This window comes from Stegostoma tigrinum, chromosome 3 (genome assembly GCF_030684315.1).
Source record: "Stegostoma tigrinum isolate sSteTig4 chromosome 3, sSteTig4.hap1, whole genome shotgun sequence".
NCBI classification, from domain to species: domain Eukaryota; kingdom Metazoa; phylum Chordata; class Chondrichthyes; order Orectolobiformes; family Stegostomatidae; genus Stegostoma; species Stegostoma tigrinum.
The window spans coordinates 101,164,916-101,191,342 of NC_081356.1; the positions used below are offsets into that span (position 1 = coordinate 101,164,916).

The following is a 26,427-nucleotide window of genomic DNA, read 5'->3' on the forward strand; positions in this document are numbered from 1 at the left end:
TCTGTTTAATGTCTAATTTTTAAAAATGCAATATACTGATCAACCAGAATCTTTTACGATGTAAACGCAGAGTGGAAACAGAGTGTAAACTGTCAGTATGGGGTATTTTAGCATTTTTACCTCCAATGTTGTAATTTCAGTGAAGTCTTTCTTATTTACTGGTAACGTTCTTTCGAAAGTCTGCTGATCCTTTGCATCAAGCATTGCAAGTAGTTCTGAACACTGCTGGTTCAAAACTGGAATGAAAAAACATAAATATAATGGGCCATATCTAACAATTATGTCTGTATCTGAAGTGTCACAGCAAACATGTCAAAACGCGAAAAGATGCCACAGATCAACATTCAAGGTTTGCAAATCCAACCACTGAGACGGACCTTCAGACAGGATTTAATAACTTATAAAACAGTTAGATTATGAACTGAATATAACACAATATTTACATTTCTATTGATATGATTTTAAAGGCACCATTCCAAATAACTAAGTGTGGAGCTGGATGAACACAGCAGGCAAAGCAGCATCTCAGGAGCACAAAAGCTGACGTTTCGGGCCTAGACCCTTCAGAGAGGGGGATGGGGACAGGGTTCTGGACTAAATAGGGAGAGAGGGGTAGGTGGACTGAAGATGGAGAGAAAAGAAGATAGGTAGAGAGGAGAGTATAGGTGAGGAGGTAGGGAGGGGATAGGTCAGTCCAGGGAAGACGGACAGGTCAAGGAGGCGGGATGAGGCAGTAGGTAGGAAATGGAGGTGCGGCTTGAGGTGGGAGGAAGGGATGGCTGAGAAGAAGAATAGGTTAGGGAAGCGGAGACAGGCTGGGCTCGTTTTGGGATGCAGTGGTGGAAGGGGAGATTTTGAAGCTTGTGAAGTCCACATTGATATCATTGGGCTGCAGGGTTCCCAAGCGGAATATGAGTTGCTGTTCTTGCAACCTTCCAGGTAGCATCATTGTGGCACTGCAGGAGGCCCACGATGGACATGTCATCTGAGGAATGGGAGGGGGAGTTAAAATGGTTCGCGACTGGGAAGTGCAGTTGTTTGTTGCAGAACACCTCTGCTCGGTTTGCAAAGTGGTCCCCAAGCCTCCGCTTGGTTTCCCCAACGTAGAGGAAGCCACACCGGGTACAATGGATACATTATGCCACATTGGCAGATGTGCAGGTGAACATCTGCTTAATACGGAAGGTCATCTTGGGGCCTGGGATGGGGGTGAGGGAGGTGGTGTGCGGTTGCAGGGGAAGGTGCTGGGTGTGGTGGGGTTGGAGGGGAGTGTTGAGTGGACAACAGAGTCGCGAAGAGAGTGGTCTCTCCGGAAGGCAAACAAGGGTGGGGATAGAAAAATGGCTTGGGTGGTGAGGTCGGATTGTAGATGGCGGAAGTGTCGGAGGATGATGCATTGTATCCGGAGGTTGGTGGGGTGGTATGTGAGAACGAGGGGGATCCTCTGGGGGCGGTTGTGGCGGGGGCGGGGTGTGAGGGATGTGTTGCGGGAAACGTGGGAGACGCAGTCAAGGGTGTTCTCGACCACTGTGGGGGGAAGTTGCGGACCTGGAAAAACGTGGACATCTGGGATGTGCGGGAGTGGAATGCCTCATCCTGGCAGCAGATGCCGTGGAGGCAGAGGAATTGGGAATAGGGGATGGAATTTGTGCAGGAGGGTGGGTGGGAGGACATGTATTCTAGGTAGCTTTGGGAGTTGGTGGGCTTGAAATGGACATCAGTTTCTAGCTGGTTACCTGAGCTGGAGACTGAGAGGTCCAGCAAGGTGAGGGATGCGTTGGAGATGGCCCAGGTGAACTGAAGGTTGGGGTGGAAGGTGTTGGTGAAGTGGATGAACTGTTCGAGCTCCTCTGGGGAGCAAGAGGCGGCGCCGATACAGTCATCAATGTAATGGAGGAAGAGGTGGGGTTTGGGGCCTGTGTAGGTGCGGAAGAGGCACTGTTCCACGTAATCTACAAAGAGGCAGCCTCCACAGCCGGCAACCCCAGAGAAGACAACCACACTGAGCCCTGTCGCATCTTCACCATCCCCCCAGACCTCCCACTGACTGAGGACGAATGGTCAGTCCTAAGCAAGGGGCTCACCTTTGTCCCCCTCCACCCACACATCAACGAATACCAGTCACGTTTGGACATCGAGCAGTTTTTCCCTTCGCCTCCATGCTTACTTCTTTAACCGGGAGCCTAACCCTCCCTCCACTGACCCCTTCACCCGCCTCCAACACAAGTCCTCTTCCTGGACACCACCCCCAGGCCTCCTACCCTCCCTTGACCTCTTCATCTCCAACTGCCGTCGAGACATCAACTGCCTCAACCTCTCCACCCCTCTCACCCACACCAACCTCTCCCCCGCAGAACAGGCAGCCCTCTGCTCCAACCCCAACCTCACCATCAAACCTGCAGACAAGGGTGGAGCAGTGGTAGTGTGGCACACTGAACTCTACATCGGCAATGCCAAACGCCAACTCTCCGACACCTCCTCCTACTGCCCCCTTGATCATGACCCATCCCCGAGCACCAAACCATCATCTCCAACACCATCCATGACCTCATCACCTCAGGGGACCTCCCATCCACCGCCTCCAACCTCATTGTTCCCCAACCCCGCACAGCCCGTTTCTATCTCCTTCCCAAAATCCACAAACCTGCCTGCCCTGGTTGACCCATTGTCTCAGCCTGTTCCTGCCCCACTGAACTCATCTCCACCTATCTGGACTCCATTTTCTCCCCTTTAGTCCAGGAACTCCCTACCTATGTCTGTGACACGACCCACGCCCTCCACCTCCTCCAGGACTTGCAATTCCCTGGCCCCAACACCACATTTTCACCATGGACATCTAGTCCCTATACACCTGCATTCCTCATGCAGATGGCCTCAAGGCCCTCCGCTTCTTCCTGTCCCGCAGGCCCGACCAATCCCCCTCCACCGACACCCTCATCCACCGAGCCAAACTTGTCCTCACCCTCAACAACTTTTCTTTTGCTCTTCCCACTTCCCACAGACAAAGGGGGTGGCCATGGGTACCCGCATGGGCCCCAGCTATGCCTGCCTCTTTGTAGGTTACGTGGAACAGTCCCTCTTCCGCACCTACACAGGCCCCAAAACCCACCTCTTCCTCCGTTACATTGATGACTGTATCAGCGCCGCCTCTTGCTCCCCAGAGGAGCTCAAACAGTTCATCCATTTCACCAACACCTTCCAACCCAACCTCAAGTTCACCTGGGCCATCTCCAACACATCCCTCACCTTGCTGGACCTCTCAGTCTCCAGCTCAGGTAACCAGCGAGAAACTGATGTCCATTTCAAGCCCACCGACTCCCACAGCTACCTAGAATACACGTCCTCCCACCCACCCTCCTGCAAAAATTCCATCCCCTATTCCCAATTCCTCCGCCTCCGCCGCATCTGCTCCCAGGATGAGGCATTCCACTCCCGCACATCCCAGATGTCCACGTTCTTCCAAGACCGCAACCTTCCCCCAGCGTTGGTCAAGAACGCCCTTGACTGTGTCGCCCGCATTTCCCGCAACACATCCCTCACACCCTGCCCGCCCCTGCCACAACTGCCCCCAGAGGATCCCCCTCGTTCTCACATACCACCCCACCAACCTCTGGATCCAACGCATCATCCTCCAACACTTCCGCCATCTACAATCCGACCCCACCACCCAAGCCATTTTTCCATCCCTACCCTTGTCTGCTTTCCGGAGAGACCACTCTCTCCGCAACTCCCTTGTCCGCTCCACACTCCCCTCCAACCCCACCACACCTGGCACCTTCCCCTGCAACCGCAGGAAGTGCTACACTTGCCCCCACACCTCCTCCCTCACCCCTATCTCAGACCCCAAGATGACCTTCCATATCAAGCAGATGTTCACCTGCACATCTGCCAACGTGGTATATTGTATCCATTGTACCCGGTGTGGCTTCCTCTACATTGGGGAAACCAAGCGGAGGCTTGGGGACCGCTTTGCAGAACACTTCCGCTCCGTTTGCGACAAACAACTGCACTTCCCAGTCGAGAACCATTTTAACTCCTCAGATGATATGTCCATCAATGGCGCTACCGGGAAGGTTGCAAGAACAGCAACTCATATTCCGCTTGGGAACCTGCAGCCCAAATGGTATCAATGTGGATTTCACGAGCTTCAAAATCTCCCCTCCCCCCGACACTGTATCCAAAGCCAGTCCAGTTCTTCCCCTCCCCCCACTGCATCACAAAACCAGCCCAGCCTGTCTCTGCTTCCCTAACCTGTTCTTCCTCTCACCTCAAGCCGCACCTCAATTTCCTACCTACCACCTCATCCCGCCTCCTTGACCTGTCCGTCTTCCCTGGACTGACTTATTCCCTCCCTACCTCCTCACATATACTCTCCTCTCCACCTATCTTCTTTTCTCTCCATCTTCGGTCCACCTCCCCCTCTCTCCCTATTTATTCCAGTTCCCTCTCCCCGTTCCCCTCTCTGATGAAGGGCCTAGGCCCAAAACGTCAGCTTTTGTGCTCCTGAGATGCTGATTGGCCTGCTGTGTTCATCCAGCTCCACTCTGTTATCTTGGATTCTCCAGCATCTGCAGTTCCCATTATCACTGATTCCAAATAACTAATTGACCAGAATGCCATTCTTTAAAATTATAAAGCTGCCATTACCCAATTATTTCCAATGAAAGTAGAAAAGTCAAAAGATTGCTCTGCTAATTCCCAAATCTGATTGGAATAAAATGCTATTGGTTCACTGTGGAATGGTAATCATTGATGCAACATAGCAGCAGTCATGGTACATAAAATCGTTGTTACCTTGAGCTACAGCGTATTGGTTCAAAAAGGAATAGGAAATTTAGAACAAGTGCAGCAAAGTTCGATCTAAGTTTTAAACCTGATCCTTTCTCTGGTGAATTAGATGATTCACCTGAGAATACTGGTGGGGATCAGGAACACGCTTTGCTGGAATACACTACTCAACATCAAGATACAGCAGATCAACCAGGCCAGCCTAATTTCACTACAGCACTGTCGGTGGTTGGGATTCAGTCCAAATGGGCAGAAGAAATTAGAGGAAACTAAGAGAAATACCAAAACAATTGAGAACTATTGTATCAATAATTAGTTAAATAACCATTTCTTTTTCCAAGAATTTTACCTGAATCTATGCCAGACCGATGGTGGGATGAAGAGATATTTTATCTCATCACAGTTCAATAATGCTCTGAAAACTTACTTGTATTTTCTGATTGGAGATCCCGAATCTCACGATCTCTTGCCTCCAAAGCTTTTGAAAGCTGACCATTTTCAATACACATCCTGTAAAGAAATGAAACCTGAAGGATTTTTTTTATGCAAGCACTTGCAAAAATACACTTGAAAACAAGCTGCCTTTAAAAATCATTTATAACTATTTGACACCTGAAAAAGAAAATAACTTATTGAACTAGTGATATTAGTACTGTGATACAATGATTTAGATGACGGAACTAAATGTAATATCTTCAAGCTTGCAGACGACAAAACTGGGTGAGAGGGTGAACTGCAAGGTAGATGCAGAGATGCTTCAGTATGATATGGATAAGTTGACTGAGTGGTCAGTGCATTGCAGATGAAGTATAACATGAATAAATGAGGCTATTCACTTTGGTCGCAAAACCAGGAAGGCAGATTATCTGAATCGCAATAGATTGGGAAAGGGGGTTCTTCAACAAGACCAAGGTGTCCTTATACATCAGGTCACTGAAGGCAAGGACTCAGCAGGTTGTGATAGAGGCAACAAACAATAGGTGCAGGAGTAGGCCATTCGGCCCTTTGAACCAGCACCACCATTCATTATGATCATGGTTGATCATACACAATCAGTATCCTGTTCCTGCCTTACCCCCCAAATAGACAATAAACAATAGGGTATAGAGGCAAATGGTATGTTGGCCTTCATAGCAAGAGGATTTGAGCACAGCAGCATGGATGTCTTGTTGCAATTGTACAGGACCTTGATAAGGCGAAACCTGGAGAATTGTGCATAGTTTTCGTCTCCTTATCCAAGGATGATGTTCTGGCTGTGGAGGGAATGCTTTGCTTTATAAGACTGCTTCCTGGGGAGGACAGGTCTGACAATGGCCTCAACTACTTTCTGTGATGAAGAATGCCAGAGGCTCACCATTCTCTGGGTGAAAAAAAAAAATTGTGTTATCTCGGATTCTCCAGCATCGGCAGTTCCTACTGTCTTCATCTCATCCTAAATGGCCTACCATAAAGTGTGACCCCTGGTTCTAGACTCCCCCATCATTAGGAACATCCTTTTGTGTTTATCCTGACAATTCCTATTAGAATTTCATAGGTTTGAGATCCGACCAGGATATATGAACTGAGACACATTCAGAACTATTCAGGCAGTTACACTTCATATGACTCAGTTGAAAGCACAAGTAATAAAAACCCTCTGACATGAAATTGAAAGTAGCAGAGCAAAACTCAGTGAATGGTTCCTGGTAGTAATAAAAGAGCAAGAATTCAAATTCAGAAAAGCTAAGACAACTCTGCATATTCAGATAAGTTACTTACTATAAGAAGAGTTTAGTAAAATCCATAGATGACTAGATAATCAGGAAAATTATAATATGGTTCTTTGGCATTCCTGGATGTCTTGGGTGTGGTTGGAGATGGCGGGGGGGCGAGGGGGGGGGGGGGTGCGGTGGTGCCGTGGAGTTAACTAAAGCTGATATTTTTCATCAGGAACATCCTCAGATCTTTTTTGTCTTAGACTCAGACCTGACAGGACCCATTCAACACTCATCCACATGCATGCACACTTGTGACATCGAGAAGTTTTGCCAGTGAATGCACAATTTCCAGACAACAGATGCAACTGTTGAGCTGAGGTGAGCGCTTCCACTGACACAAATTTCTCCATTTTTTCAGACCCATCCCTGAACTCCACTGAAAGTGCAAGGCCACTGACAGACCATGCTGTCTATTCAAAATTGGCAATACCAGTACAGAATGATGATCCTCCTAGATTGACAATTCTAGCAGACAGCACCCATTACCCTCTAAGATCTCAGATGCAACCTTATTCTCCCTAAATTGGAAAAACATACCTAGAAATACACCTGCACTATGAATGGAAATCTAGCCATCATCCACACAACAATACCAGCCAGAAGTTAAGAAAAGGAAGGCAAACCTCCAAATGATCCAACCTCAAATCCTCCAAAAATACTGAAGTGCTGGTGGGCTCAAAACAGAATTTGTCATAAAAGGAAAGGGTTGACAATGCAAAGATACTCTTAATACTATACTCAATGAGTGATCAAATCCTGACTCAGCAGAAAGTCAACGGATAGCAAGATACAAGGAAGAGAAAGGGATGCTCAGAACGGAAGCAGCAAAGAGAACTCATTGCTCAACTCAGGAAATGTCATAGAATACTGCAAGTCAAGTGATCGGGATAGCGAGGACCAAAGGTGGTAATTAATCCGCAAGAGAAGATTTAAATCGGCTAGGTCACAACCCAATGTCCGCGAGCAAAGGAACTTAATACACAAAAAAATCCATTCCAGTGGACTTTATAATCATTGCACACCTGACTTAAGGACAATGTTTGTTTCAAAAATACACACAAAATCTGCATGCTTTTATCCGTGGGGAAAGTAAGTATATGCAAAGCTGTAAGACAAATGATAATTGCAAGGATTTTCTAACTCCAATGGACACCTGAAGAATCCGATTTTATGCAATCTTCAGCCAGCTAGTGAGTCAGTTCAAACTTTGGGTTAGACCCACACTGTCTTTATGACGCTACACTACAAGGAATTCACTGTATAGCGTGTCTAACAAGAACTCCAGAGAAATAAGGATTCAAATTAGTGGGAAGAAACCAAACTCAACATTAGGAAGAATGAATGTTCATGGGATTAAATGAATAGAAGCATGGAAAGATCATAGCAGTCAAGAACTCAAAACATCAAATAAGTTGCTTTAAATTTAACCCCCAACCTGTACTTATTGTTTCCATGGGAACCATTTTAATGTGGCAATGTATTCCTCCCAAAAACACTGTACAGTCAGGATACACCAGATAACTAAGCATTATTAACAGTCATAAGGGAAACCAAGACTAGCTGGTTTTAAATTAAAAAAAAGACTGTGTTCCTCAAAAGAAAGATTTTATTACATTGTCCAAAAATGTGCTCAGGTTGATTGGCCATACTAATTTCTCCTTTAGTATCCAGGGATATGCAGGTTAGGTGCACCAACTATGGTAAATGTGGGGTGCCAGGGATAGAGTGGGATGCTCTTCAGCAGGTTAGTGAGACTCCATGGCCTCTATCTGCACTGAGATGATTCAAATGTTGCAGAATACAATAAACTAGCACTGCAAACGTTGTATTTATAATTAATCCACTAACCGATCATATCTTCCAATCCAGAGCTGTTCCAAATTCTTAAATTTATCCTGTTTCAAATCATTTTCCCACTGTAATATATTCACTTCCTGTAAAAAAGGTGAACAATACATCACAAACATTTTCTACTCTCATTGAAAGATAAATTGTGAAAGGCATCTGAAATCTCTTTCAGAATGGTCTAAAGAGATTGACCATATTATTTTACTTTACTGGTTAAAGCCAGTCAAGTACTGATAATAGAAGTTGGGAAAAGATTAGAAAATTTTAAAAATTTCACTGTCAAAGGACAGTATGAATTGTTCTGGCTTAGATTTGCTCTTTTTGCTTTAAAAAAATTACAGACATATTCCCCAACTCTCTCCAACGTGCAAATCTCTCTCCCCTCCCCATCAATAGTTTATTCAACCACCTGTTGAATATTATGACTGAATCTGCGTCCAACACTCAACCAGGCAGCACATTCCAGATCACAACAGATCTCTGTATACAACAATATGCCCTTCACTGGTTCTTTTGCCAATCACCTTAAATCTATTTCTTGTATTTATCAACCATTTGCCAGGCAGAACATTATCCACATACCTGAATCAGCATTCCAGCATTTACATATTCAAAAATCATACACACTTATGATTTAGAACACCTCTATCAAATCTTCCCTAAACTTACTCTGCTCCAAGGAAAGCAGCCCATTTGACTCTGCAGGCCAGACCAGGTAAGGGTGGCAGTTTCCTTCCCTAACGGACATTAGTTAACCAGAGATAATGCGAACTGCAGATGCTGGAGAATCCAAGATAATAAAATGTGAGCCTGGATGAACACAGCAGGCCAAGCAGCATCTCAGGAGCACAAAAGCTGACGTTTCGGGCCTAGACCCTTCATCAGAGAGGGGGATGGGGTGAGGGTTCTGGAATAAATAGGGAGAGAGGGGGAGGCGGACCGAAGATGGAGAGAAAAGAAGATAGGTGGAGAGGAGAGTATAGGTGGGGAGGGGATAGGTCAGTCCAGGGAAGACGGACAGGTCAAGGAGGAGGTGGGATGAGGTTAGTAGGTAGGAGATGGGGGTGCGGCTTGGGGTGGGAGGAAGGGATGGGTGAGAGGAAGAACAAGTTAGGGAGGCAGAGACAGGTTGGACTGGTTTTTGGATGCAGTGGGTGGAGGGGAAGAGCTGGGCTGGTTGTGTGGTGCAGTGGGGGGAGGGGACGAACTGGGCTGGTTTAGGGATGTGGTGGGGGAAGGGGAGATTTTGAAGCTCGAGAAGTCCACATTGATACCATTAGGCTGCAGGGTTCCCAAGCGGAATATGGAGTTGCTGTTCCTGCAACCTTCGGGTGGCATCATTGTGGCACTGCAGGAGGCCCATGATGGACATGTCATCTAAAGAATGGGAGGGGGAGTGGAAATGGTTTGCGACTGGGAGGTGAGTTGTTTGTTGCGAACTGAGCAGAGGTGTTCTGCAAAGCGGTCCCCAAGCCTCCGCTTGGTTTCCCCAATCTAGAGGAAACCACACCGCCTCAACCTCTCCGCCCCTCTCACCCACTCCAACCTCTCCCCTGCAGAACGGGCAGCCCTCCGCTCCCACCTCCACCTCACCATCAAACCCGCAGACAAGGGTGGCGCAGTGGTAGTATGGCGCACTGAGGCCAGACGCCAACTCTCGGACACCACCTCCTACCGCCCCCTCCATCATGACCCCACACCCGAGCACCAAACCATCATCTCCAACACCATTCATGACCTCATCACCTCAGGGGACCTCCCACCCACAGCCTGCAACCTCATTGTTCCCCAACCCCGCACGGCCCGTTTCTATCTCCTTCCCAAAATCCACAAACCTGCCTGCCCTGGTCGACCCATCGTCTCAGCGTGCTCCTGCCCCACCGAACTCATCTCCACCTATCTGGACTCCATTTTCTCCCCTTTGGTCCAGGAACTCCCTACCTACGTCCGTGACACCACCCACGCCCTCCACCTCCTCCAGGACTTCCAATTCCCTGGCCCCCAACACCTCATTTTCACCATGGACGTCCAGTCCCTATACACCTGCATTTCGCATGCAGATGGCCTCAAGGCCCTCCGCTTCTTCCTGTCCCGCAGGCCCGACCAGTCCCCCTCCACCGACACCCTCATCCGCCGAGCCGAACTTGTCCTCACCCTCAACAACTTCTCTTTCGACTCCTCCCACTTCCTACAGACCAAGGGGGTGGCCATGGGCACCCGCATGGGCCCCAACTATGCCTGCCTCTTTGTAGGTTACGTGGAACAGTCCCTCTTCCGCACCTACACAGGCCCCAAACCCCACCTCTTCCTCCGTTACATTGATGACTGTATCGGCACCGCCTCTTGCTCCCCAGAGGAGCTCGAACAGTTCATCCACTTCAACACGTTCCACCCCAATCTTCAGTTCACCTGGGCCATCTCCAGCACATCCCTCACCTTCCCGGATCTCTCAGTCTCCATCTCAGGCAACCAGCTTGTAACTGATGTCCATTTCAAGCCCACCAACTCCCACAGCTACCTAGGATACACCTCCTCCCACCCACCCTCCTGCAAAAATTCCATCCCCTATTCCCAATTCCTCCGTCTCCGCCGCATCTGCTCCCACGATAAGACATTCCACTCCCGCACATCCCAGATGTCCAAGTTCTTCAAGGACCGCAACTTCCCCCCACAGTGATCGAGAACGCCCTTGACCGCGTCTCCCGCAACACATCCCTCACACCCCGCCCCCGCCACAACCGCCCAAAGAGGATCCCCTCGTTCTCACACACCACCCCACCAACCTCCGGATACAACGCATCATCCTCCAACACTTCCGCCATCTACAATCCGACCCCACCACCCCAGACATTTTTCCATCCCTATCCCTGTCAGCTTTCACGGAGTCTCTCCGTGACTCCCTTGTTTGCTCCACACTGCCCTCCAACCCCACCACACCCGGCACCTTCCCCTGCAACCGCAGGAAATGCTACACCTGCCCCCACACCTCCTCCCTCACCCCTATCCCAGGCCCCAAGATGACATTCCACATTAAGCAGAGGTTCACCTGCACATCTGCCAATGTGGTATACTGCATCCACTGTACCCGGTGTGGCTTCCTCTACATTGTGGAAACCAAGCGGAGGCTTGGGGACCGCTTTGCAGAACACTTCCGCTCAGTTCGCAATAAACAACTGCACCTCCCAGTCGCAAACCATTTCCACTCCCCATCCCATTCTTTAGATGACATGTCCATCATGGGCCTCCTGCACTGCCACAATGATGCCACCCGAAAGTTGCAGGAACAGCAACTCCATATTCCGCTTGGGAACCCTGCGGCCTAATGGTATCAATGTGGACTTCTCAAGCTTCAAAATCTCCTCTTCCCCCACCGCATCCCTAAACCAGCCCAGTTCGTCCCGTTCCCCCCACTGCACCACACAACCAGCCCAGCTCTTCCCCTCCACCCACTGCATCCCAAAACCAGTCCAACCTGTCTCTGCCTCCCTAACCTGTTCTTCCTCTCACCCATCCCTTCCTCCCACCCCAAGCCGCACCCCCAGCTACCTACTAACCTCATCCCACCTCCTTGACCTGTCCGTCTTCCCTGGACTGACCTATCCCCTCCCCACCTATACTCTCCTCTCCACCTATCTTCTTTTCTCTCCATCTTCGGTCCGCCTCTCCCTATTTATTCCAGAACCCTCACCCCATCCCCCTCTCTGATGAAGGGTCTAGGCCCGAAACGTCAGCTTTTGTGCTCCTGAGATGCTGCTTGGCCTGCTGTGTTCATCCAGCCTCACATTTTATTAGTTAACCAGATGTGTTTTTTCCAACAATCAACAATGGATTCACAGTCATCGTTAGACTCTTAATTCCAGATTTTTAAAAATTAAATTCAAATTCCACCGTCTGCTGCAGGATTCGAATCCAGGTTCCCAGAACATTATCTGGATCTCTGGACTAACAATTCAGCGATAATAAACTAAGCCATTGCGTTCCCATGTTACTCGTGTCCTCTTACCTTCAAAGCCTTGTACAAATACATGCTCGAAGTCTTGTTACTACTCTCCACAAAACATTCGAGTCCTGTATCATCTCAAAACTTTAAAACTGCAGGCTGCTTAACCAAGTCTGAATCACATTTATTATAAAAAGCAGCAGTACCAACGTCTGCCACTCAATGGCATCACGGCATACTTCCCTCCAGTTTAAAACACAAATCTCAGAGATAGTAGGAACTGCCATTGCTGGAATCTGAGATAACAAGGTGTAGAGCTGGATAAACATAGCAGGCTAAGCAACATCAGGAGGAGCAGGAAAGCTGACGTTTTGGGTCTGGAGTGTTCAATATTGCTCCTTGGTTTTTGACCGTTAGCTAATTTTGTACGTAAGGTGTTACTTTCCTTTTGATTCCAAGGGTTCAATATACATATCAACCTCACAAGCCTCATCAAGCCACTCCAATAAATCAAGGAACTTAACTAAATTCATCAAATGCAATTTGACTTTCATAAAAATCTCTGCTGTTTTTCATTTATTAAGCAATTTTACAAAATGCCAATTAATTTCTCACCGTGTCTGCGTGGGTTTCCTTCGGTTTCCTCCCACAGTCCAAAGGTGTGCAGGCTAGGTGGATTGGCCATGCTAAATTGCCCGTAGTGTTCAGGGGCGTGTGAGTTATAGGGGGATGGGTCTTGGTGGGATATATCAAGGGCCGGTGTGGACTTGTTGGGCCAAAGGGCCTGTTTCCACACTGTAGGGAATCTAAAAGAAAAAATTCATCTTGTACTACTATCTCAAAGTTTCTGTACCACTGAGGTTAGGCTGACTCTCATACAGTTACGAGCACTTTTCCCTTTAGCGAGATGGGAATACAACAAGGAGGTTTGGAAAATTGTAGCCAGAAACTTTCAATATCCTAAAACCAAGATCGCATCTTATGTAGATTTTTGCTTTGATCATTACCAATACTTTTTGACACCTTTTCTTCACTTAGATCTAATTTCTCTGATACCTTGTAATTATTTCTGAGACACTGGCTGCACCCTCTCGTGAAGTCAAATGCAATGTAAACTTATTCAGTAACTCAGCCATGCCCTTTGTGTCTACAGATGAAACTCCTGTTCATAATTGGTCCTACCCTTCTTTCGATTTTCTTCTGGAAATCTGATTTTGTACTTGTTTGTAAATGTACAACGACAACACACTCAGGTCATTTTGATGTTGCTCCCCTAATCAAACTACAATGAAAAAATGCCCTTAATAACTCACATGAGAAAAGGAAGGAAGATTCCAAACAGTTATCCAACTTAGATAAAATTTAGCTGAAACACAGTTTAGAGATGACATTTGGGCTGTTGTGATACTGTCAACAGTCACTAACGTAAATATTATCACGGTGGATAAGTGAAAAAGTGGTTGGGTTACACCAAGTCGAATACATACAGAATGACATACATTAAACATTGTTATATTAATAAATGTATGCACAAGTTGTTATAATTTCAAAAATAATCAGTTGTATATGAAAAAAGAGAGAATTGCAGTGTATATTTTGTTTGCAATCTGTCAAAGTTTCCTTTGTCTAACATGATCAAGTTAGGTACTTTTTAGGACCACTTTACAAAGATTTAAAATTGGAATCTAACTGTTTTGAAATAATTAAGAATAATTGGTGAAAAAATAATGTTTGAATTTACCTTCTCTAAAATCTTGTTTCGTTCACCTGTTTTTTGAAGTAATGTCTTTGTGTGTGCAGTAGCTTTATCAAATACAGCCTGATAAACATTGAATGGTAGAATTGTAAGTACATATAAACAATGTACTGCATCACCAGAGCATCATTATTTACTATAATTGTTAAAACAAAAGCTCATTTTTTTAAAAAAAACTGTCAAATGAACAACATACAACTATATACAAAAGAAATTTTGTCCCTTTAGTTTGTTAAGTTTTTCAACAGTTTGACTCACTTGGCCAGCTGTGGCTCTGGTACACAATTTTGTAATTCCAAAATTTGTCTTCTGAACAGCTGACTCAGATAACTGAGCAATATACATGCTCGGGGCAAAACCTTAAATCTTTATCACCTCATTAAGATTACCTTTCTAGAGCATGGCCATCATTTCATTTCAATGATTTAATCTTCACAACTGGATGGGTGTAGCTTCATCAACACAAAGTGGTTCAAGAACCTTCAAGGCAGAGACTTTTACCCTTGAATTCAACCTGAATGCTGTTGTCACAGCGTAGACAACCTGCAGGGTGCTCTACAAATTTGATTTCAACATACGCTAATTTCTCTACCACGAAAGGAGGGAAGAAATATCATGGGAATACCACATCCAAATAACCATTGCAAGTGACACCATGCCCATTTGGATATATCTTGCCATTCCATCACTGTTGCTTGATCAATATATGTGCATAATCAGGAGCTTCCAAGCACCTGTGAAAAGCAGTCAGTTAGGAGCTCAAGACAGTCCCTGTTGAAGCTTCAATACTCTACTTTAAATCCGTCACTATTTCTTAGGTCTGCCTACACAAGCATTGTTGAAGTTCCTGTACCGCACAAACTACTGTGGTTCAAAGAAGGCAACTCACTACCACCTTCTCAAGGAACGGACAATAAATACTGGTCTGGCTACTGATGCCCACATAATGTTAAAGAAAAAAAAACAATTTACAGCTATCTTCAATGGCATAGCTTTCCTTTGATGCGCAAATTTTGGAATCAGCTATTCAATTAAACAGATACTTTAAAAAGGCTTCCAACGAAATGTAACAAAAGTATTCACTTGAGTGAAAGCTGAATTCGTGCTAATGCTGAATTATCAGTTACGGGTTGAGGACGGCTACACGGATACATCAAGCTTTCCTTTCTACTGCATGCATACTGACTAAGCTGTACTAGTCCATAAAAAGCATTTGACTATGGCATTTGTTTGAAAGTCGTAACATCAGCATGCATCTCACCATACTCTGTAATATCTTTAATGCTTCATATTTTCCCTGAAGTTGCTGTTGTGTTATTTCAAGCTCACATCGTAGAAATTCTGCTTCCTACATAAAAACAAAACTCAAAAGTAATCACCAAGTTACAGTTCCTTGACTAAACTACCAAAATTTTAAAATCAAATTATCAATGCTAGATTGATGGTTAACACTTTGACGCATAATAATCATTCTGCGTACATTCAACCACTAAGCAAAGTTACATGCACTACTACTCTCTCATTCTACAATAGAATGTAAACATTTCATCATGATGTACATCTGAACTTACACTTCAATCAGAATTACAAAATCATTACTGCAACATAATAACCAGCTTATCACTCCCATGTAATGATTCATAAGATACCCATCAGTGGAAAAATATTTTTCTTAAAATTGTCAATTCTAAAGCATTAGTATCGATTTCTGCCCATATTTAAACTAAGAAATAACAACAGTATGAACTAAGTTCAGCAGGATTATCTTCACTCCATCAAATATTAAAAATGCTAATCCGGCCTCAAAGCAGCTTTACAATGTAAATAATTTTAGAACAGATTTTCACGAACTTAGAAAACTTCTAATGAAGTTTCAAATGCAGAGTTGATTTTTCTAATCTAATTTTTGAATTTGCTAAATTTAAATAGAATAAATAAAATACAGCAAGTTACTTTTTTAAAAACTGACTCAAAATGTCAAGTGTTTGTACTTAATCTCATTTTTAGTCTCTCCTCTTCCATACGTTTTACAAGATTGCCTTTATACCTAAGAGATAGTAACAACTTTGGATGCTGGGGTCAGAGATAACACCATGGGGAACTAGAGGAATACAGCAGGCCAGGCAGCAGAGGAGCAGGCAAGTTAACATTTCGGGTCAGGACCCTTCTTCAGAAATTTACAGGTAGAAAGGTCCCCACCCAAAATGTTAACTTGCCTGCTCCTCTGATAATGGGAACTGCAGATGCTGGAGAATCCAAGATAATGAGAGGCTGGATGAACACAGCAGGCCCAAAAGCATCTCAGGAGCACAAAAGCTGACGTTTCGGACCTGATGAAGGGTCCAGGCCCGAAACGTCAGCTTTTGTGGTCCTGAGATGCTGCTGGGCCTGCTGTGTTCATCCAGCCTCACATTTTATTATCTCTGCTCCTCTGATGCTGCCTGGCCTGCTGTGTTCCTCCAGCTCCATATGGTGTTATCTCGGCCATCATACTTAGTTTGTTTGCTACAAAACTCCATAAGTTTTAGAATAAAGAAAAAAAATCTATTCAAAATACAATCAATCAATCATTCCCAACTGAAAAAAAAAGTTACCTTCATAACTTCCTCAAGCTTTACTTTTAACTCTTCATTTGAGATTTCAGCTTGTGAGCCTGCAAGAAAACATAGTACATTGGACTATTTAAGGCAACATATTTCAGATGAAGTTGAGCTTGTCATTTGCTTTCTAACTTTGTCTAGAGGTCAAATGAAACCATGTTATTCAGTGTACTTTCTAAGTTGTTAATTAAGCATCCGTTTTTGCTACTTTGATTCAAGTGCAATTTTGATTGTTTATTCCATAAGTTGTATTTTTGTGAACAACAATGCCTTCCCAATACCTAACTTATTTTTGGGAGTCAGAGAAGCTGTGGGAAAATACAGCAGCACCGCAGGAGCCACCAGCAGTAGCGATGAGGTAGAGTTTGGTGTTGTCAAGATTTCATGGGAGAACACTGTGCTTTTACACACTATTACTTAAAGACACCAGGTAAATCAGAAATAGGAGCTGGTCATCATGTTGGGTAAAATGATGCCAACCGTGGACAGTTCAATCCATGTTCCAGCTGAAGTAGACTTGGGGCCCATCTTCTTAATCTGCCCACTGTTCAGAATCAAGGATGCTACCTGAATAAGGAAGAGGACCGAGCCACAACTGATCATTTGAAACATAATAATTAAAAATGCAGGAGCAGGAACATAAGTTATGCAAGTGATTTTCCAGATCTAATAATAGATATAAGACTTAAACAAGGCAAGAAGAAACCCACACAGACAGACAACAGAAGTGAGGTAGCAGAGGACGATAATGTATTGAATCATGTCAAAGGCTGCGGATATCTGACGTAACTTGTCATTATTCCAAATGTCTCCTTGGGCGAATTATGTTTAATAATGCTGTGGTGAATTTTGAATGCAAGCAGTCTTAATGCTAGTAATGTTAGTGGAGGCTTCCCATTATTTGATAATGTAGTAGTGTCACATTATTCCAAACAATTTTCTGAGACAAAAGGTTGGCAAAGGTGGTGCAACAACACAGGATTGCAAGTGAAACTAAATCAGCCTCACAATTACTGGATTTGCAAGTCAAAGAAACTAAAATATTCAATGACCCTCAAGACTGCCCAATGACTTCCTATCAGACTTGACAAACAACAGGTCACAGACACCAAGTTGGTAATTTCAACAAAAAATTATTTATATTAAGAATGTAAATTCTAGCGGAATCACAAATGAACAAGGCAGCAATCTAATTAAAAGCTACAAAATTGAAACCCATATTTCCTCACCCATAACTCCATTGCCAAACAGGCAGGCACAGTTAAGGCATAAATTAAAAAGAAAAAAATCAAAGAACTATAATTTGACAGTTAAATTAAAGTTTCAAATGATGAATACCAGATCTTCATGAAATCCTTGGACAATGAGTTGTGCGCAGGCAGGCAGAACTGTGTATCTTGTTCAAATTCTGAAGTCATATGTTAATGCAAATAATTACAGCATACTCAGGAATATTTACAGATTTCTTACTGTCTAAGATTCTTTCCTCATAACATTCAACAATTCATAACTGGAGAGAGACCAGAGAATGCAAAACAGAGCAGCTAGTCTGGAAGCTTCTTAAAATCACTCTGTCTCCTGCAATAAAACCCAGTTACTCCTCTCCACCTATCTTCTTTTCTCTCCATCTTCGGTCTGCCTCCCCCTCTCTCCCTATTTATTCCAGAACCCAACACCATCCCCCTCTGTGATGAAGGGTCTAGCCCCGAAACGTCAGCTTTTGTGCTCCTGAGATGCTGCTTGGCCCGCTGTGTTCATCCAGCTTCACACTTGGTTATCTTAGAACTGGCTCTCTCTTCTTCCCTCTTTTTAAAATCAACGTTGCCCCTGTAGTTGGCTGGCTAACATTAGCATCAGTCCCTTGACAGACTAATTCAAGATCCACACAGCTGCCAGCCGAGTACAGAAACAGCTCAGTGCCAATCTGTCTAGTGTCCTTAGTACAGTAATTAATTTGCATTACTTTCCAGACCAGTTCCCAACAGATAACAACAACATTTTCTTTTGTTCTCTTCATTCAAGCAAGTAGCTGTTCAAAGTTCAATTCTTAATCTAAATTAAGCGCCAGTGCTTTAAAAACAAAACAAAAGTAGTGATAGTCCCAAAAGAACATTGTTTGTTCTTCATTCAGTGTGGAATAAAGGAGATCCAAAATCTTAAAAATGTTACTCGAAGGGAAGACAAATATTGCATTTTTTTTTAAAAAATGCAATATTTAAGAGTGTTATGCTCAAGAAAACCCTTAGGTAGGTGAGATGAAGGCAAGTCATGCTCAGGGATATTTAAGAATAAGGTACTTAGCTCCAAGAGTCAAGGCTTTTCATTAAAAAGATTAGTTTTATCCAGTTCTTATCATATCCTTCAATCTCAACACACTCCATTACACCAAATGACTCAAAACACGTAAAAATTTCTGTCTCAACAGCTCATGAATATTATCTTTTTCTGAAAAAGATTTTAATTTCTATCTGACCCCTAAATTTTCACCTAAGGCTGTCATGAACAATTGGATAATCATAAATTTCCTTGAAAATTCTTCAGGAAAAGAATCTTAATTTGTATTCTAACATCTGTTAATTTAAATTGCTTTTCTTTCTGAAGGAAAGAACTATATTGTTTCATAGATCACCTTTATCCTCTTTCTTTCAAAATCAGCAGATCAATTCTATGTGTGTATATAAATGATTTTTTCATCCTTTCATAGTCCATTATCCATTCCCAAGACAGGAGATTTTTACTTGGATCTTTTAGACAAATGACATGTTTTGAGATGTTCAGGAAGTTGAACTTTTCCCCTTAAACAGTACAAATAACTACCAGCCAGAGTTTTAAACCGAAAGAAGTTTAAAAACATTACAAATCACTATATACAAATTAATAAGATGTCACTCAAAAACAGATTTGAAAAAGAGAGACATATTAGATTTGCAGTTTATCAAACCTGATCTTTTATAGTTACGCATAAATTGTTAATGATTACCATTGCTGCTCGACCGCCTGCTCCTACTAGTCCGATCAAAAGTTGTTAGTTTATGAAATGAATTGTACAGGTTGCTGTACTTGGTCCAGTGGGAAAATGTAACGGCATTCTTCTCATCCTCAGTTACACTTCTACTGAAAACAGAGTCGTCAGCATCTGATCCATGTCTTGAACTTCTGGTCTCAGCAGTTGAATTTGGTGCCTGTTCATAAATTCCACCAGGTTTCCTGCAAAGGCCATCACCCAGGTCTCCACAGGACATATCATCCTCCTCTTCTGCTTTCATCTGCGATTCGTGTCTTTCAGACATTAGACGTTTTACACCATTAGCTTCCAAACTAACTGCAGAAAAGAAAAATCTGGAACATGGAGAAAACAAATACATTGTAAAATAATGCAATTTACGAAAATGTTACTTGATATTGTGTTCAGCTGACAATCTGCCTTCAGAGATTCAACAACTCTAACTCCAAAGTAGTAATAAAAGCAAAGTACTACGGGCGCTAGACAACAGAAATAAAAGCAGAAAGCACTGAAACTCAGTGTAGAAACAGAGGTAATGTTTCAATGTCCCCCTCTCAGTAATATTTTAGTCAATCTTAGCTGTTTTTAATATTGTCTCCAATCTCTGCTGCCTGCCATCTGTTTTTGCACAATTATTAGCTCAATAAGAGTTACAGGTGAATGCGAACAATTTTATCATACACCTTTCCATCAAGATGATGTGGATTTGACTTTTCAATGCATTTTTAAATAGAATACTGCAATACACTTGGAATTTAATTCACAATATTTGTATTAAATCAACTTAAGTCTGTATCTGTAACTCCAATTTAGCAGTTAATTAAGATACAAACAAGGTGAGACAAATGGAAAAAGCTTCAAATTAAGCAAAGATTTAAATTAACTATGCTTCCAACACACTCATTTTTACCATGATGAAATTCTACTGTCCCCTTTTATCACTGCCCTCCTCTGACCCTGCTTCACATTCATCTGATCTCAAATCCATGTGTCTTGGATTCAAGTTGACAGTTTCATGGCTCCCCTGCTCAACCAAAACTCTGCTGCCTATATTCTAGTCTTCACAAATCACACATGTCCCTGAGCACGCTGACTGACATCAGTTTCTGATTACTTCATGCTTTTTTACTGCACTTATTTTTTAGTAAATTGTTGGATTTGGATGACAGCAATGTAAAAACTATCCTTCTGCCTTTTAACAGGGGACTGTCAATGATCTAAATAAATTTTTACAAGACAATTCTACTTCACTCGTTCTTTCCAACTCCAACAATGTTCGTCACCAGCTAATATCTAAAAGGTACTAAACTACTGATAACTGCAAGTGATTTTAAAAGCATAGGTGGGGTGAGGAAATAAAGTGGTGTCTTTAACGGAATTATCACCAGTCAACCAGTGAAAATAAAATGAGAATTTTGATTGGCTCAGATACACAACAAAATTCCAGTTTCCGTTGAAATGAGAATCAATACTCTGCTGATGGTCAGGTTTCAAAATAATTGTCAAGTTTGAGTATCACAGCACTTTTGCAAGTTCAAAACCCTTTGAAAATGAAACAAACATTCTGTGTCTACATGCCATCAGTAACAGTACATAACATGTTAAACTCAACTGTTGTATGATTTTATCCATTTCCACGAGTTTGAGAGAAGGCAATGGTCAAGAACTATCATGCATAAACTTCTAAGTGTTTATTACAAACTAAGACTAAATGCTAGATTGTATTCAGAGACATACTAGGCTTGAGTCTTATTGCTGAAAGACTATTCCACAAACTTTTCCACCTAAAGCCTAATCAGTCTAGTCCACATGCTTCTACCATTCACATTATTCAACTTCAGGCTTCTGCTTTATTCTTTATGCTTCTCTTCCTGCCAAACTCAGTGCAAAATGTGCTCTTCATGTTCAGTAAGGACTGCTATTTCACCATCACAAGGTTGCTCCAGGGTCTTCAAGGCCTTGCACAAGAAACCTACTTTTGCATATGATGCAATGCACTAGCAGAATTCATTTGCATGTATTCTCTTGCAAACAGAGGATAACTAGCAAAAATAAACATAATGGCAGCCTTCAAAAGAGAAACATAAAGAACAAAATATTGCCAAAATCTTCCCAACAAGAAAAGCAATGAAAGGAGTTTTGGCTTTCCAATGGAGGTCTAACATATTCCATTATCTTAAGGTCAAGCATTTTTTGAGAAGATTTGTAGCTCAGGTTGTGGATGAGTTTGTAAACTTGCTTGCTGAGCCAGCTCGTTTGATTGCAGATGTTTCATCACCCAGCTAGGTAACATCGTCTATGCACCTCCAGTGAAGTGCTGGTGTTCTGTCCCGCTTGTTATTTACGTGTCTCAGTTTGCTGGGGTTGTTGGCATCACTTCCCAGTTCCATCACTTCAGTTTGGTCTATCAGGTCCAGTTCAACATGTTTGTTGATGAAGTTTCAGTTGAAATGCCAGGCCTCCAGGAATTCCAATGGCATGTCTCTGTTTGGCTTGTGCTATTATGGATGTGTCGTCCCAGTCAAATGTGTGTCCTTCTTTGGCCGTGTGTATTGAGACCAGTGAGAATTGGTCATGTCTCTTGCTGGTGGGGTGGTGTTCGTATTTCCTTCTTGTCAGTTTTCTTCCAGTTTGGCCTGTTATGTTCTTCCACAGTCCTCACATGATATTTTGTATATTACATTAGTGTTATAGATTGTGGGAGTGGGATCCTTTGCATTGATCAATAGCTGGCCATGTTGTGTCATGTCCCGGAGGTAACAGTTGATTGTGTTTTAGAAGTTTTTCAAAAGGAATGGATACCCAAAAGGCACAATCCACTGTTACCTCTGCGACAGACCGCAAAGAGAATACGCAACATGGCCAGATATACCAGACACCCAACTGTACCTCAGAGATACAATAATCTACACACTAAAGAGACTCAAACAGACCAGACAAATCTACAAAATGGACAATCTAAAAGTGAAACCAGAAGGAACAAACACTCCCTAAGTCTACAGTCTCCCAGAAGTACCCCTTAAAACCTACAGTCTCCCCTCCAGGCATACCAACACATAGGTTAGGCAAGGAGTTACAACGAAGACTAAAGCACCTCGTCAGTAGGTCACCCAACTTCATCCACTCAGCCCAGGTGTTCCTCAAAGCCCTCAAGGACATAAGAATAGACAATGTCGAGATCATAGTGTCATTTGACGTTACCACCCTATTCACACTGATTGACATACACAATACACAATGAGCAACAACACAATTTTGCAACCCGGAATGACACCAAAAAGAAGCGTACCTCCACCAAGTATTTGAGGACAATGAATACCCAAACAACTGGATTTGACGATGCCTATCAAACGAACAACAATAGGAAGATACTGCACGCCCTAACACACATCATGCTACCATACGTCAAGAGTATATCCAACTGACCACAAGACTCCTACAACCATTGGGCATTAGAGTAGCACACAAATCCACGTCAACCCTACACCAACTGCTAACTCGAACCAAAGACACTTTACCCACTATGGACAGAACCAACGTAATATACAAAATTCCATACAAGGACTGCGACAAACAGTACATTGGACAGACAGGAAGAAAATTGGCCACAAGAGTTCATGAACAAAAAGACATGACCAATATTCAATCATCTCCATTCACACGCACAATTAAAGGAGAGTCACCAGTTCAATTGGGACAACACCAGGATCCTAGGACAAGACAAACAGAGACAAGATAACAAAGTGTGAAGCTGGATGAACACAGCAGGCCAAGCAGCATCTCAGGAGCACAAAAGCTGACGTTTCGGGCCTAGACCCTTCATCAGAAAAGACCCTTCTGATGAAGGGTCTAGGCCTGAAACGTCAGCTTTTGTGCTCCTAAGATGCTGCTTGGCCTGCTGTGTTCATCCAGTCCCACACTTTGTTATCTTGGATTCTCCAGCATCTGCAGTTCCCATTATCACTGATCACAAATAGAGACAAGCACTGGAATTCCTAGAGGCCTGGTTGTCTGCCAAGAAGGCCATCAACAACTAGACCCTCGATATACACCAGTGTGAAGTAAAACCAGAAATGAGGTAATCAAATCCAACAGATGCCAGAATTTAAATACCAGGCAGGAAAACACAACATTGCTACCCAGCAGGGTAATGAAATGTCTGCAAACTAACAAACCAGCTCAGCAAGAGAACCAACCACAGCAGGCTACAGACAAATAGGAAGCATGATCACATCATGATTTGAGAACAGATTGTTTTAAATAGGAAGTACGTGGGAATCGTAAGCAAGATCAATAAATTAGATATATAATTCTGCATGAACACACTATTTTCCCTCAACACCATGGCTATCTTCTCATTAGAGACTATGTTCCTGTTTCTCTGTGTCCAAGTGAAATAAGAATTATAATAAACTGAAGTTTCACAATGCATTTAATGTGGGAAAAACAATCACAATATACTTATAATTTTTAAAGATGTAGGTTAAGGTTAGCAGATTTTTGGATTTCCCAAATTTTAGACTATAATTAGACAAGAATTAGAATCAAGGTGACAGAATAAAATTTTCAGCAGCAGCTAAAGCTTTAATGGGGATGGGTGATTGCACAAGTTTGGAATTAGACAGTCAAAGTATGAAATTAGAAGGACGGTTGGACACCAAAGTTGTAAATATTACTACAAGTATAGTAGCCAGTTCTTTCTCATAGAAATAGGGCGGGGGAAGAGCAGGAATCTGACAATTCCTAGTTTCAGTTGAGGTTTTTTCCTTTGCTTTCGTCCTAAACTTCTTCGAATATACTTCCTTTATACTCGAGTTCTTTCCTGTTGCAGACTTAGAAATATCTTTCATCAGATAATAATGACAAATTACATTTGTGTTATCAACTGTTACATAGAAGTCCACCTAATTTTCCATTTGGGTACAAACAGCACATTTTAAGTTATCCTAGTTGTAAAATAGATGTTATGAAGCTAAATTGAAAACTTCTTTCAGGGGTAGGAATACCAAGCTAAAAATTCCCTGTGATTAGTTAAATATAAGGTCAAAGTAATTTACATTCTTTTTATCGGTCCAGACAAAGTAGAAAATAGCACTTGCTTTATATATTTGATAACACAAAATGAAGCATCAGATCTCAGAGTCTGCCACTGGAACTACATAAAACAATGTCAGGAGAACATTTAAAACAAAAGCAGTTAATCAGCCCTTCCCAAGCCAACATCACCAACAAAGAACATGACTAATCTACGCCGAGCCTCAACTCTTTCGTGCCAACTCATTACCCTCAACTCCCCGAAACATAAACGGCTGAGCAATTGACAAGTGCGAAGCTGGAGGAACACAGCAGGCCAGACTGCGTCAGAGCAGCAGGAAGGCTGACGTTGCGGGTGGGGACCCTTCTTCGGGGAGAAAAACAAACATCCAGCACTGACAGGATCTTTCTGTCTGAAAGGCCGAGCGATTTACTTGACGATCACAAATCTCACTCCAAACAGTCAGTAACAATTTGGTTACATTACATCATCGACCAATCTGTCTCCATGCCAGAAGTACAGAAATCCGACAGGTCACTTCAAAAATGAGTACTGTAAACTGTGCACGTAGGTATATGATAACAACTGCCTGATTGGACGAATAAAACTTTGTATCTTTGGTGTAACAGGCCGGTGGGGAGAAATGAAGAACCAAGTTGTTGAGCAGTCTACTTACTCCAGACACTTGTGCACATACAGAAACATTACTCCACCGGATCGGAGACTCCCTCAATAAAAACCGCCTGGTATATATATTAAAAAGGAAACAGCTCCCTTCCCTTTGCCGAAATCTCATTGCCGATCGCTCCCTTCTCACCTGCACGACCTGTCAGATTTTTCACCCTCTTCTCCTGAAACACAAATGGCGGAGACCACGTGATCCGGCCCCGCCCCGCCCCATTCGTGATGTTCCACCTGGTAAGTCCCAGACAGCAAGAGCAGTCTCAACAAACACCTTAACTTTCAGCTTCACAATTATTAACAAGTCGGAAATCCACACAACGCGTTACAAAACAACAACTCCCTCTTCACCAATAAGCAACATAGAGTCAGGTTTCTTTTAGATGAGATTCCCAACAGTGTGGGAACAGATCCTTCGGCCCAAGAAATCCACACCGCCACTTGGAGGATCCCACCCAGACCCCTATTCCCCTATAACCCACACACCCCTGAATACTACGGGCAATTTAGCATAGCCAATCCACCTAGCCTGCACATCTTTGGACTGTGGGAGGGAACCCACGCAGACACAGGGAGAACGTGCCAACTCCACACAGCTGCCCGAGGCTGGAATTGAACCCGGGTCACTGTTGCTGTGAGGCTGCAGTGCTAACCACTGAGCTACTGTGCCGCCCCTTTTCCTGTAACAAACTGGAAATGAACTCCAATAATTACCTAAATTCTGCCCCTCCCAGACTATTTCTATTAACAACACTATTTCTGTTAAACTACACAAATTTAGCAATGCGTGTGACGTCCAGTTGGAGTTTCCAAAGCGACGTATACTTTTTTTAAACTAAGAGTCTGGTTGGGCACAGCTCAAACCAAATTCATCCTCACCGAAAATCCCAAACACACTTTGCAGGCAACTTCGCTAACCACTTCTTGGTCCTTCACTCAGCAGCTGAAATTGACTGGTAGGAAGACTATTGTTTTCAGGCTTTCTGAAACTGATTTCACAATCTGCATCGGTGGGATT

General features: G+C 43.4%; 1 protein-coding gene and 1 long non-coding RNA gene across 5 annotated transcripts in view; one reads left to right on the forward strand and one right to left on the reverse strand.

Annotated features, from left to right (window-relative positions):
* The window catches only part of ccdc125 (coiled-coil domain containing 125), a 40,228-nt gene extending 14,360 nt beyond the window's left edge, over positions 1 to 25,868 (reverse strand). The window contains exons 1-8 of one of the 3 annotated variants that reach the window (XM_048527260.2): positions 25,405 to 25,528; positions 19,670 to 20,028; positions 16,684 to 16,742; positions 15,351 to 15,437; positions 14,075 to 14,152; positions 8,394 to 8,479; positions 5,216 to 5,298; positions 121 to 236 (exon numbers count right to left, since the gene is read on the reverse strand). In XM_048527260.2, coding sequence (XP_048383217.1) covers positions 121 to 236; positions 5,216 to 5,298; positions 8,394 to 8,479; positions 14,075 to 14,152; positions 15,351 to 15,437; positions 16,684 to 16,742; positions 19,670 to 20,028; positions 25,405 to 25,433 — 897 coding nt within the window. In that variant the 5' untranslated portion in view covers positions 25,434 to 25,528. The other 2 variants (XM_048527262.2, XM_048527261.2) reach the window with 2 other exon arrangements.
* LOC132209492 (uncharacterized) overlaps positions 1 to 26,427 on the forward strand; it is a 63,401-nt gene that overhangs the window by 28,993 nt on the left and 7,981 nt on the right. Inside the window, exon 3 of one of the 2 annotated variants that reach the window (XR_009445596.1) lies at positions 19,793 to 21,404. The exons of the other annotated variant lie outside the window; for it this stretch is intronic. This is a non-coding gene — a long non-coding RNA (uncharacterized LOC132209492). Of the gene's footprint in view, positions 1 to 19,792; positions 21,405 to 26,427 lie in introns of those variants that run through there. 2 annotated transcript variants of the gene reach the window in all.